Raw genomic sequence first — 14,576 nt, 5'->3', positions numbered from 1 at the left:
TTTAATTCAATCCATTGTCTATTCTAACATAGCTCCTTTCTTTATCTCATGAATAAATTAAAAAAAAATTATTCCCTTAGCAATTCACAATCAGTGCTTTTGTTTAAATGCATTAAAAAAATCACCATTAAAAATGTTACTTCCTTTAAAAATGTATATTCATTTTTTAAAATTACTATTACCGATATGACAATTCATATTAAAATAAATGTATAAATTCTTAAGAGAAACAAATAATGCTATAAAAGAATGAAATAAAAATGGTTTGACTAAAACCTTTAAACTTTTAAAACAAGTAAAGAGCTTAAACATTGAGTTAACGCTATATTATTCATTATATAAGAAGTACAAGTAAACTCCATTCATTTCTTATAAACAAAATATATTGCATTTAAATATTTTAATTATAGTTAATTCTTCGCATTTTAATCTTTTGGCGGCGTTACAAAAAGTTAATTTGTTAACTATAAAAAAGAAAAAGAAATTGATTTACCACTAACAAAACGGCGTACTTTATTAACACAAAAAAAAAAAAAAAAAAAAAGAAAAAAAAAACTGATTTCAGTAGCACTACTAATAAATATATAATTTCTGAGTATAAAGAAAAGAAAAAAATTGTTAATAAATTAAAAATAATTTTATAATCTATATAAATAAATCTTATTTACATTCATAATTACTGAGCACCCCGTAAAAAAGGGGTTATCCATAACTTAATAATATAATGTTCAAACGCTCTGTAAAAAGGATGAAACCCTAAATTTGATATAAATAATTTGAACTCTATAAACATTAACTAATCTAAATGCCTATAATTATCCTAGCCATAAATTTTGTGCATCTTGTATAAAGAAAAAAGTAGAATTATCGCCTAATTTAGTTTTTGACGGTCTTTTGATTTTGCCGTTGTCTCTTAATGCAAGCAACCAACCGCTTTCACCATCCGATACACGTGAATATTTATACGACCAAAATATATGATAATAATTCTCTTCGAAGTATTGTCGAAGTAAACATTTGAGTATTGGTTTAGCCTATGAAAAATTGTGATAGAATTTAAATTGTAGAAATGTAAAAAAAAAAGGATGTTGCGGTACAACTTTTTAAATTACTATAATAATCTTGTTAAATCCAACAAGTGACGTAATAAATCATTGATAAACCTAGATTATGTAAATTGGGATTATATCACTTACCTTTGTTACAAGTTTTCCATTTTGATTTATACATATGTATTTACCAGTACTTTCGCTTTTGATTCTTACAACTCCACGTGTCATAGTTTCAATAATAAATATTGCTAACAACAACAGAAACACAATGTGAATTTTTAAATTTAAAAAGTTATTATATTAAATAGTTGAAAAATAAAAAAAATTAAAGATGCTATATTTTTGAATGAAATTGTTCTGAAAATATATATCTATTCTTTATTTTAAGTTTTCTAAATAACTCCAATATTTAGGGTGAATGTTAATTGAAATAAGTACTCTTTGATTCCGGTTATTGTTCCGAATATTTTAATGTTGTGTGACGCATAATAGCTTATATGGATGCATGCAAAAGGAACTATTGTCTACAGTAAAACGGTTTTTCTTTCAATGGATTACTTAAAACTTTAAAATGAATTAATAGTTTTTTGCATCGCAAATATTAATTAAAAATTCCAAATTTTCTTTTTTTCATTTACTTTCGTTTCAATTACTTTTTTTTTGTTATAAAAAAAATTTTCGTCTCTTAAAAAAATTTTTTAGTATATTTTTATGAATATTTAAGATAAATTTAAAAACATCCAATATTTTAAAACGCGTTTTTATGCAAAAACACTCAAAGTAAAAAAATTGTGTAAAGTTTATACACATTAAACTATACTTTTACGATAAAACATGAAAGAATTCACTAATAGAGATCATGCTTGTGTTTAGTTGCTCTTTATTTGTGAACTCTTAAATGAAAAGCGCTGGTACTAAAACCCATTTTGGTATGGGTTAAGTTTTATTGTGCAAAAAAATGGTGCACAACTAAACTTTAATTTATTCTATTGTTTTTAAATTGCTACGCCACACAAAAATTCATTAACACACACAGACACACACACACACACACACACACACCAACAAAAATATAGTATTTCTAACCTTTTTTATCACTTATGTCGTGTGTGCCACTGAGATGTCCATCATTGTTCATTTTCAAGTAAAACCCTTTTATTTTGCTCCTTAAATACACTTTTCTAGCATTTGTTTTATCACTTAAAATTGTATTTAAAATTCTATCTAAACTTGTTGCATCTTGAGAAGGTTGGTCAGATGTCATTTCCTTGGTATCATCTTTCTTGGTTATGTTTGATAGTTCTTCAAGATTTGCAGTCGGCACTATTTCGTTTTTCTTAGGCGTTTCATGAATATCTATTAATGATGGTGTATGAATGCGATGTTTTCGAGGTATAACTAAACTCATAGTCCATAAGTTTGGGCAACACAAGATAAGACATACTCCGAGAAACTAATTATAGAAATTGATATAATAGATATAAAATAATCTACAATATTAAGTATTATGTGACCACTCATTTAATAAATTATATACATATATATATATATATTATATATATATATATATATATATATATATATATATATATATATATATATATATATATAATTATAGAAATTGATATAATAGATATAAAATAATCTACAATATTAAGTATTATGTGACCACTCATTTAATAAATTATATATACATATACATATATATATATATATATATATATATATATATATATATATATATATATATATATATATATATATATATATATATATATATATATATATATATTATTTATATTTAAATTACTAAATTGTGAATCATACTTAAGCTATAAATTGGTACGATAGGCTAAGCCCAAATGAGCTCCTAGTATTATAAACTTTTTTTTCTCTCTCTTTCCTTTTTTTTTTTTTGTTGTTGAAGTTTTTATATGAATTAAACAAACCTTTGCAGAAGGTATATTTCCTAGCATTTCTTTAATCGTTTGCTTTAAAATGACTCTTAGAAATGTGCACGAAATCTAAAATCTAAATATATGTAAAGTACTCCGACAATAACAAGTCTCGTTTATAATACAAAAAATTATCCTCAGAGTTGACTTCCGTCCGTCGGAATCCGTTTATTGAGACGATAAGATTGCCAATCATTAGTTAAATCATTAATGAATTTGTTAGAGCTCAATAAAACTATAATGATAGATTTGCAACCATAAGATATCCTTCTTACAAATGTGACTGGCACCACTTCAGCTTGTTTTTTATACATTTTCTTTTTTGGTTTTTTTATTTGTTTTTTCACGCAAGTCAAACTTTTTTTTAATCGTTTGAGATACAAATTTTTTTAATTATACGAATTATAATATCGAACTAAAGTAATCGATTAGACGCATGTAACGCAATTAACGTATGTTCGATTTAAAAAATAAAATCAGTTGAATTAAATAACTTTTTACCAATGTTAAAAAAAGGGGAAAAATTGTTAAATAACTTTTTAATTTTTTTTATTTTGCAAATTTAAACAAAGAATTATAAAAACCAAATCCTTTAGCAATAATAAAATAATTCAGACATTTTTTACTTTGTTTAAATTAAATTTAAACTAGGTATCGTTTCATTTGAAATATTTAAAAACATTGAAAAAATTATGGAAAACCTAGTAGATTCATAAACCGAATTTGCAACAGTTTTTCGAAAAAAATAAAAACTTGTATGAGGAATTATTAAACTGATAGAATGAATTTTTTCGATAAAAATTTTCATTAATTTTCAATAACCTAATTTTGAATAGTAATGTAATAGAATATAAAAATATAACCTTATTTGCTAAGATGAGCGAGAATTTTTGAGCGAAATATTATGCAAATTACATTTTTTGACGTTTTGCCAAATTTTTAAATTGGTTTGTCGGGGTTAGCTAACATACCGCAATCATTAAACAACTTTTTATCTTTTGATGCGCCTCTAAACTTAAAAGTTTAATTAACTTTAATAACTTAAATAACGGGCAGTTCCTTTTTTTTTGTAGGAATTTGTTTACCCTTTTGCTTTATACCGTTCAGATTGCTTAACAATTTTTATTAAAAATAATCTTTATATAAGATTTAAAAGAAATCTGAATAAAGAATTTTTAAAGGATTTTGTTTTAAAATAATGTTAAAAAAATAAAAAGTCTAAAAAATGTAACAAAGTAGATAAAATATGATGAAGTAATGTCTTTCAAAAATGGGTCAAGTACCGAAAGAGCAGAAAAATTAAAACAGTTCTGTGGGTAACTATTTAGCTTAAGAAGGGGTAATGTTCCTTTGCACTAAAAACCATGCACATTTATCCCAGCACGTCTTTTAGACCTAAGTTTTGTGTAAAAGATATTTTGAAAGCGTCTGAAATATAGTAATTAAAACATCCTCTCAAATCTTTTATATGTCTTTTTAAACTTTTTAATAATTTAAAATTTAAAAACAGGCTCAACTACTTTAAAACACATCATAGCTATGTTTAATTTAAAAAAAAATAGGAAAGACAATAGGCCGGTGAATAAAAAAAGGAATTTACTCAGTAATTCCTCAACTTTACGTGAATAAAAATTTTAACGATTTTGATAAAACTATTATTCACGTAAAGCTGAGCAATTACTTAGCGTTTTTGGAATAAATTGCTCAGCTTTACCTGAATAAAATTTCAGCAGTTTTGCTGAAATTTTTATTCACGTAAGGCTGAGCAATGACTCCAAAAACGCTGAGTAAAAGCAATCATTTTTTTTTTATTCACCCGGCCTAATCCAAGCTTTATATAAACAAAATTATGACGTACAATTTAAAGTTAATTTAAATTTTAAAAGTGTCAAGTTGTGGGCCGATTTATTTGACGCAGCTAGATTGTGGCTCGATTGCTATTTAATGACGCAGATAGAAAATCATCAAGTGGTAAACATTAAATTAATTTCAAATTATCGTTGTAACCATGCTTAAAAAAAGTGCTTGTAGCCAATATTTTAAAAATGTCAACGTCAAACGAGTTTTACTTGATACAAATCCAGTGAAATGATATTTAATAATTATATAATTCGTGTATATATAGTTTCAAGCATTACCCGCTTCGATCAACAAAATTTTTTATTAAAAAAGATAGTAGATAGAAACCTTTTTTTCAAACACTTTTTTCTCTTATTAAATCATATATGCCTGCAAATTGTAGCAATATTCAAAATCGAAAAAATATTTAAACTTTTCAAAGATAAACTTGATCATTTTCAAATATATATTTGATCATTTTCAAATATATATTAGATCATTTTCAAATATTTTAAGGGTCAGGGTAAAAGCAGGGAATGACACATTTTTGCAAACTGAGAAAAATCAATTTTCGAAGATTTCCTTTACTCTCATTAAATCTTTATTTAAATTAGACCCTTAACTTTTATTTTTTTGCTTCAAATTTAATAAAGAAAGCAGTCTATAATTTGTACAACATGTTAATAAAAAAATCTCCAAACTTTCAAAAAGTGACATTCCCTGTTTTTGCCCTGAGCCTTTTTTTGATCTTTTTCAAATACATATTCATTAAATATGTTAAACATTTCTAGGAAAAAGCTGTTTACGCGCGTAAACAAAAGTACATTAACTAAATGAATGAAATCTGCACAGAAATAATGGCGACTGAAATCAGTGAAAATAACATGGGTGCAGATATATATAAAAGTCTGTTATTTTTTCTTGATTTATCATTTTTGCTATTATTACAACTTATTGATTTGATCGATCAATTTATTTAGCAGTTAAACTTTTTTAACAAAGAGTTTAGAGGTGATGAAAACAACAAATGAATTGTGGAAAGTATATTAGATTTATTTGGGGAGCTTTGGCATAAGCTAATCTTTTATTAGCATGAAAAATCTTCAAAACAAAGCTATTTTAATATTAATATACTACAAAGTAGTATTTCCTGGGGAACTATGGTGCAAATTCCAAAATATGTTCAACAAGAATTTTGATGTTGCAATTGTGTATCAAATATTTAGCGTGTTTTACTTTGCACAATTCATCGCAAAGTAAATGAACTTGGATTGACATTATTAAAGTTGCTAAAACACTTTTTCTTGTTTTAGCAACATCAGTGACCAGGAAATAGAAATAATTATACGTAAGTACATATCTTGCCACGGGGGACCATTTGGAAAACCATTATTATATGGCTATTTTAGATCAAAAGGTTTCAATTTACAAAGAAGAAGAATCCGCTCTAGTTTAAACAGCATAGATTATAGGAATACAGTATTACAATGGAGAGTATTTGTTTCAAGACAATTTTATTATGTTCTTTGGCCAAATAAAGATGGACACCATTCTCTAATTTGTTGGAAATTTACAATAAATGGGTGCATTGGTAGGAAATTGAGGAGAGTAATTTGTTTTGAAAGCTATTAGGGGAAAACGGGGTATTGGGGTAATATGGGATTTAGGAAATGTACCTTTTCCCAAAAACAGAAATGATTAGATCTAAAATAACGCAATACAAGACAATTCTAACTTGAGCTATAGTCCACATTTTACGCAGCATTATTGTTGAGGTGAATACAAATCTTCGCGTCTCATTCGTCTCATTTTTTTAACATACGATTAAGAAACTGGTACTTATTAATTAAAGCTTTGAACTAAACCTTTTATTGTATTTAAATTATGTCTTATTGTCGACAAATAAGGTCTTTAATTTAACAATAAAATTAACTCAGTTTTGATTATAATGCATTTTAATGTGCCACACTACAACGACTTAAAATGGGTTAGTTTCAATAGAGTGCTTTTCCATTTTTCTTACGAGTTTATAATACTTTTAAATTGTGTAATTATACACGTGTAATGCTTCTAGCTTAATTGTAATTTTGTTCAACTAAACAGACAAATAGATCTATAATATGATATTAGTCTTTACACTTTTTATATGTTACAGGCTAGTATTGTACAGGCTAGTATTGGCCTACTAGTTAGTAGTGTTACTAACATATTACTTTTAGACTTAAAACCTATGCCTTACTATAAATTACAATTGCATATTTAGCCTTAAAGTTGCTTTAAATTTTAGGCTATGACTATAACTGGCTATAAAATTATAAGTTGGCATTATTCATTATTATAAAAGTATCCCATTTTGCCCCAAGCATGTTTTTTTTAAAAAAAGTTCAATAAATTAAAAAGCTTACATTCTATAGTGTTCTTGCTTTATTGCAATGTTGTCAATGTTGCATTCTTTTATTTTCAAGTAATTTTGTATTAATTTCGTGACAAGCGAGTTTTCAACGCTACCAAGTATACAAATAAATTATGGCGTTAAAAACGTTCTCGTATGTGACAAAATATTTCAAAAGGAGGTCATAGCAGAGGAAGCATTTTAGCTGGATCTTCTAAAAGAAATTATAAATAGAGAGATTATGGTGAGATGTGTTTCGATGCGTTGTATTACCTTTTTATTACTCCTTTTATATTATGGAACAGAATGGTATTTTAGATATTAAAAATCCAAAAATTTACTTTATTTAGAATACATCGATCTTACCTTTTAAAGAGACTTAACTAATCTACAATCGCCACTGTTTATCTACGGAAGTAAATTGGACTACTAGTTAAATGTTGATTATAGGTCAATATGATAAATATGGATAATAAATATATCAAGAAATGAAGCTGATGATGCTCCAAATAACTTTAGCATCTATGGAGTAGATGTTGACGACCCTTTATGTGGAAATCAAAATATTTTGTCGACCAGTTCAATTAAATTTTGTCTCAGAATCTTCAAACATGTTTTCAGAAGTGTTATCTATATTTTAAATATCTACTACCTCTAATACTTTTTTTTTTAAAAGAAGAAATCTTAAAATTTCTGTTGGGTCTTAAAGATTACTTTTTTACTTTTCTGGATTTCATTGCTTATAAAATCAATGTCATTAACTTTTTCTCGATCAATTAATTATGAACTGTTAGCTATAAATAAAGTTGACACAAGTTCGACACTTACCAGGCGGCACATCTAGTTAGGAAAGGGGGGTCTGCAAACGGCGTGTATGAGATGGGAGGGCAGTGGGTCAATTATAAAAGAGAGGAGACACTAAATTAAAAAATATCATAAAATGTTAGATAAATAGGTTATAAGCGTAGGTACTTTTAGGGAGCTGGAGGGTACTCAAAAAAGCGTATTGCGAAATGCGGGAGTGGGGGGGGGGTGGATGAAAAAAAGCGTACGTACTTTATGGACAACCCCTTAGTATAAAAAGCCTTGTTCAGCTAATTTTTCTACCACAGTGTATGTGTAATCTATATATGAGCATTTATATAATTTTGAAATTTTTTTCGTGATATTTTAACGAAATTGAAATCATCTTTGCCCAATAAAGAAACATTTGTATCGACCCCCAAATTTTTTCTCTTATTGTTTGTCATTGTTAAATTACATTGTCATCATATTCATTGATATTCAAAATTGTCAGTATCATATTCGTTGATAATCAAAATTCCGTTTGCAGTAATAGAATCCCATTTTAGAAAATTTTTTGATCTTCTTTTGCAAATGAAATTTATACAAACTCTAATAAAATTCTTTATTTTGATTACATATAGAAACTATTTGGTTGGTGTAACTGTATGGTGCTAATGATCTTAATCTGTTATTTTGATTCAGATTCCTAAATAAACTTGATGAATCACTTTGGTTGAGAATTCCTCTTACTAGTTCAAATGTCGAGGATCTACCCACCTGTTTTCTTCAAATATATATTAATCAGAGTTGGAGTATAAGCATAAACAATGTTTTTTTTTTTTTAAAGTAGCTGTTTGGCTGCGTTCTCCCCAGGAATACTGAATTTATTTGAAAACAATTGAATATATATTTGAAAAAGATTGATTGCATTTTTTAGTTTAAATATTGCTACTCTTAGGCAGACATAATCGTAACCTGATATTTTATATAAAAAATACAACAAACTTTTAAATTTTGTTATTTTTCATTGCTGTTTTTCTACTTCAACTTTTATAGAGTTTTTAGTTTTAACCTCTAAACTACTATCCAGGCGCGGACTGATCTACCGGAAAACCGGAAAACCATTTCATGTTATTGCTTCATGTGGAAATTCATGACCCTTTAATTTCTGACATTGCAATTAAAGCATCATCCATTGATGCATCAACTTGATAGCAAACGGGTTTGACACTTCTTATTTTTGCTTCTATAGGCGTGTCACAGAGTTTTCTTTAAATAAAAAATTGTTTGATTAAATATATATATATATATATATATATATATATATATATATATATATATATATATATATATATATATATATATATATATATATATATATATATATATATATATATATATTTAAACAACTTTAAAATGTATTCTACAAAATAGAGTGCTCAATGTTCTTAAAAGAACAGAGCAATTATCAATTAGTAGAAAATCGCTTAACAAAAATTTTCCTCATTTAACACTGTGTTTCATCAATAAAGACTCATCAGAAATCTTTTTTCATTAATAAAGACTCATCAGATTTCTGATGAGTTTTTATTAATGAAAAGTATTAAATGAGAAAAATTGTTAAGTGATTTTCTACTAATTTATATATATATATATATATATATATATATATATATATATATATATATATATATATATATATATATATATATATATATATATATATATATATCGCTCTTTCACGTCCTCTCCATGTACATACCACAAGATTATATAAGAATATATAATTTGGTTCCACTTAATAACCATGTTGAAATAGAAATTCAGGTTAGTCAAAAGAAGGAAAGAATGTTTGATACGCAAAGAAAAGGGAAGCATGCGCGAAGGTGGAGGCTTAGTAACAATTTTATCAAAGATCAAAGTTAACAATATTCTAACTTCCGTTTCAAACTTGATAAAGAATTAAATAGTCAAGGAAATTGTTGATTAGAAATGTAGTGTTCGAATGTATGGTAGTCAAGATATCTTGACTTATATTTCGGTGATTGATCAGGAACCGATAATCTTACGGTATGTACATGGAAAGAACGTGAAAGAGCGATTGTTTGTTGCAAAAAAATTATGGATGCAACTGGTGTTGAACTATACTGAAATTAGAGCTTAAACGCAATGGTTTAAAAATGAAAAGAATTTTTGATGAATCCTTTGATGGAGCAGCAAACATGGTAAATTTTAAAGCGTGATGAAAATTATGTTCAACGTTACATTAACGACGTTTCATCAAATGCTGTAGGGGAGATGGGGGCGCATTGATCGCCGGGGCAGTATGATCTTTTGGCTTTTACTCGTTCATTTTTGCCTTACTAGAAGTGAGGTTGCAATTTAATTAACCATTATGCTTTCCTAATTGATTATTCGTAATATTTTTTCAAAAGGTTATCAGCGTCAAAAAAATAAAGAAAATATTGTTTTTCGTCATAAAAAGTGATTTTTTTAAATCGTACTATAATTCAAATATATTTTTATTTAGATGTCTGTATGGGTTAACAACAATTTTATTTTAAATTTGTAAGTGTTAGGTGTATAATATAATATATAATTTTTATTTGGCTGCAATTTATACAGTAGATATTGCTATCAATATGTTACCTATACCTATTGGGGTACATTGATCTTTGACTATGCGGGGCCCATTGATCGGAGGATCAAAGTGCCCCATAGAAGACGAAGTGCCCCATATTTTTGTTTATAAGCAATACAGTTAAACGAATGGAATTGTATTTATAATTTAAAAAAAAACTATATATAAACAAACAATAGCTTTTAGCATTTCATTTTTTAAATCTACTTATGTTATAAGCTAGTAATAATAATACTATTATTTTATAATATCAAAAGAATATTATTTAACATAATAATTAAAAAATATTTAACATAATATTATTATGTTAAATATTAGCATTTATTAAAAACATATGTTTTTATTGATATATATTTTTACAGATCTTAAAATGGTTAGAAATAGAATTAAAAAAACAAATAAAGTTGCTATACCAAGTGAAACAATGAAAGTAGCTGTTAATAAAGTTTTAGAAGGAACACAACTGAATGTTGTAGCACGTCAATTTAACATAGATAGAATGACTTTAAAAAGATATTGTCGTAAAAAGAGGCTTAATCCAAATGAAGCTTTCAAGCCTAACTACAACAATAGACAAGTTTTTACAGCAGAAGATGAAAAAAGTTTATCAAGTTATTTACTAATTGCATCAAAAATGAACTATGGCCTTTCAACTAGGTCAACGCGATTATTGGCATATGAATTTGCTTTAAAAAACAATAAGATATGCCCATCATCATGGATCAAAAATAAAATTGCAGGCATTGATTGGTTGCAAGGTTTTATGAAAAGACAACCAGAGTTGTCTCTACGAACACCTGAAGCAACGAGCTTCGCTCGATCAACAGCTTTTAACAAACACACTGTAAGAGAGTTTTTTAAAAATCTTAAAACGGTAAGAAATCGATATAAATATAATCCTAACTGTATATATAATGTTGATGAAACTGGTTTAACAACCGTTCAAAAGCCGGTAAAGGTTTTAGCTGGTAGAGGAAGCAAACAAGTTGGAAGAATCACATCTGCAGAACGAGGAACATTGGTAACTGCATGTTGTGCCTCTAATGCTATTGGAAATTCCATTCCTCCATTATTTATTTTTCCTAGGGTAAAGTTTCATGATTACATGATTAAGGAAGGACCTCCTGGATGTGTGGGATTTGCAAATCCTTCTGGTTGGATAAACTCAGAAATTTTCATAGAATGGATTAAACATTTTGTTAAATATTCAAACTGTTCTCAGGAATCTCCAGTTTTGTTACTTCTCGACAGTCATGAAAGTCATATTTCTGTTAAAGGCTTGGAGCTTGCAATTCAACACGGAATTACAATGATTTACAAAGTTTTCCTCCCCATTGCAGCCATAAATTGCAGCCATTAGATAGAACTGTTTTTGGACCATTGAAAAGGTTTTACAATTCTGCATGTGATAATTGGATGGTTTCAAACCCAAGACCAATGACCATTTATGATATTGTTTCAATAGTTCGAGAACCGTATACAAAAGCTTTCTCACCATCTAATATACAGACAGGATTTAGAGTAGCTGGCATTGAGCCATTCAATTCTGAAATTTTCAAAGATGACGAATATTTACCATCATCAGTTACAGATAGAGCTGCTCCAGATACAGTTACTATCACTCTTGTCAACAACATGGAATCTGAAATGATACCAGCACATGTTAATCACATAGAGTCTGAAATAACTATAGTAAATATTGAAACAAGTATTTTAAACAAAGTGTCAACAAGTGTTGCTTCTATAATCTCACCTGAGGTTTTAAAACCTTACCCAAAAGCATCTGCCAGAAAAAAAAATGTTAAAAGTAGGCAGTTAAAAACAAGGATCTTGACTGATACTCCTGTCAGAAATGAAATTCGTTTGTCAAAAGAAAAGAAAATTTTGAAGCAAACCAAAAATCAACAAAAAGTCTCCACAAAAGATAAGAAAGAAACTAAGAATTACTTGCTTAGGAATAAAAAACAATGTAAACCAAAAGCTGCTTCACAACTTGACTTTCACAAATGATGAAATATTCTTAATCAAAATATTGTACTTTTAACAAGTTTTGTAAACTTAAAAGTTGTATTCTTATTTCAGTCTTTATATTTCAGTTCTTATAAATTTCAAGTTGTTGTAAAGTTTTAAACGTATATAAAGCGGGTAGCTTATAGCTGCTGTGATTTATACATTTTTTAATTAAAAATTAGACTAGTGGGTTTAACTGCTATATTTAAAAAATAATTAAAAAATTTAGATGTATTATATGTTATACAATATTACCCTTTGACTAAATTATTTACAAGATTTAGTTATAGAAGTGTTAAACGTTTAGATAATATTACGCATATAAGATCAATGTGCCCCAAGTCGGAGATCATAGTACCCCATAGTTTGGGGTACATTGATCTTTTGAGAGGGTTGTTTAAAAGTTAAAATTATTCATGCTTATCATTTTTTTAAATCAAAATATTTATATATTCCAAAAGCCAGATAGTTCTACATGTGTTTCGTAGTTAATAAGTTTTTACATCTCTTTCAGGTTCTGCGCAATTTTCAAAACTCTGCTACGGCGATCAATGCGCCCCCATCTCCCCTATACATGCGTTGTTACGCGCATATCACGAATTTGTCCGCAACAGATATTGTGGAAAGCATACAAGCTGTCAAAAGTTTAATTGGTCTCTTGCAGAGTACAGCAACTTACTTTGGCAATTCTTGCAAACGACTGAATGTTAGGACGAATGTTCTCATTGGACAAGAAGTGGGATCTCCAAAATTAAAAAGACTATTAAAAATTGGTGAAACACGCTAGTGATCAAACTCTTGGAGCTTATGATGCTCCACAACTGGAATCTTTCAATAATCCTTTGCATGTTTTTCATCGTATAAGGATGTCGTCAAGATACAATGCGAAACTAACATTCAAAACCGCAGGACTGCATGATAAATGGTGTCGATTCAATTTGCTTCTTGTAGCTTTTCTGTAGTATTAAAAGTATTGGTAAAAATGGTATTGCACAAAACAGTCTTACAAAAGTTTCTCAGTTAACTAATAGTTTTTAACAGATTGCTGTCTGAGTTGCGTAGCTTTAGTATAAAATTTGATGGGCTCTCAAAAACACTTGCAGCGAGTTCTATTGACGGTGATTTAGAAGAATCATATTCAGTCTCAGAGCTGGATACTTTAATAAAAGCTACTGAAAGTCAGAATGACAGACAGTTTCAGAACTTTGAACGTTGTGTAGGGTCTGGTAAAAAAAATTTTAAATGTAATAAATTTAAAAAAGAAAAATTTTCTTTGATTGGGGATCTAAACATAAACTCCTTTTTAATTTTTTAAATTTTAAATTTTTATTTTATTGAAAAAAACTTTTATTCGTCTAGTTTATTGAGAGATTTACTCTCAACAAACCAGACGAATAAAAGTTTTTAAGAACATGCAAGGACTGATACAGTAAAAGAATGAGGCTTAGCTAAATAACGAGAATGAGTTTTAATTAATGGATCTAAAGATAATAGCTCCTTTGAGCAGCGATCATGATAGTATTTGTAGAAAAGAGGAAAAGATTTAACTTTACGACGATTGGAATGAGGCTCAAGTTTACAAGATAAGTTTAGCGGGTCCAACTACGTTTACAATGCCTTTTTAGACCTTGTCTAAAAGAAAAAGAGCATCATCTTAAGAACCAATATGACAATGACATTTCATACAGGGACATATAAGAGATTTCAAGAGGTGGGCAATGGAATTAATAGTAAGAAAATGGCGAGAACGATAAAAAGGAGCAACCTTAGCGGATGCTAGTTTAGCAATTGGTTGTATATATGGTTTCGATGAAAGGTCTGTAGTAAACAATAATCCAAGAAGACATAAAGAAGAGGATTCAGTGACAGGGTTGCCATTCATCAATATAGGAATGTCGACA

The 14,576-nt window shown here is 27.9% G+C and overlaps 2 protein-coding genes across 2 annotated transcripts; one reads left to right on the top strand and one right to left on the bottom strand.

Annotated features, from left to right (window-relative positions):
- Positions 1-311: 311 nt before the first annotated feature.
- Positions 312-3,181, bottom strand: LOC101236336 (fibroblast growth factor 17). Its single transcript, XM_065812411.1, has 4 exons — positions 3,002-3,181; positions 2,139-2,505; positions 1,197-1,300; positions 312-1,034 (listed from the first exon to the last, which is right to left on the bottom strand). The coding sequence occupies exons 1-4, from the start codon at positions 3,026-3,028 to the stop codon at positions 816-818; spliced, it is 717 nt and encodes a 238-aa protein (XP_065668483.1). The 5' UTR covers positions 3,029-3,181; the 3' UTR covers positions 312-815.
- Positions 3,182-11,035: 7,854 nt separating this feature from the next.
- On the top strand, positions 11,036-12,025 carry LOC136087990 (tigger transposable element-derived protein 4-like). Its single transcript, XM_065811625.1, has one exon. The coding sequence runs from the start codon at positions 11,036-11,038 to the stop codon at positions 12,023-12,025; it is 990 nt and encodes a 329-aa protein (XP_065667697.1).
- The last annotated feature ends 2,551 nt before the right edge of the window (positions 12,026-14,576 follow it).

The sequence above is a fragment of the Hydra vulgaris genome, chromosome 12 (assembly GCF_038396675.1).
Source record: "Hydra vulgaris chromosome 12, alternate assembly HydraT2T_AEP".
NCBI classification, from domain to species: Eukaryota; Metazoa; Cnidaria; class Hydrozoa; order Anthoathecata; family Hydridae; genus Hydra; species Hydra vulgaris.
Note: the sequence above shows the minus strand (reverse complement) of the source record. Positions and strands in the feature narration are given on the sequence as shown.

Coding starts and splice junctions, on each gene's coding strand:
- LOC101236336 (XM_065812411.1), bottom strand. CDS start 3,028: ATGCTAGGAAATATACCTTCTGCAAAG. Junction 1,301..2,138: donor CGACATAAGTGATAAAAAAG/GTTAGAAATACT, acceptor TGTTGTTGTTAG/CAATATTTATTATTGAAACT. Junction 1,035..1,196: donor ATGGAAAACTTGTAACAAAG/GTAAGTGATATA, acceptor AATTTTTCATAG/GCTAAACCAATACTCAAATG.
- LOC136087990 (XM_065811625.1), top strand. CDS start 11,036: ATGGTTAGAAATAGAATTAAAAAAACAAATAAAGTTGCTATACCAAGT.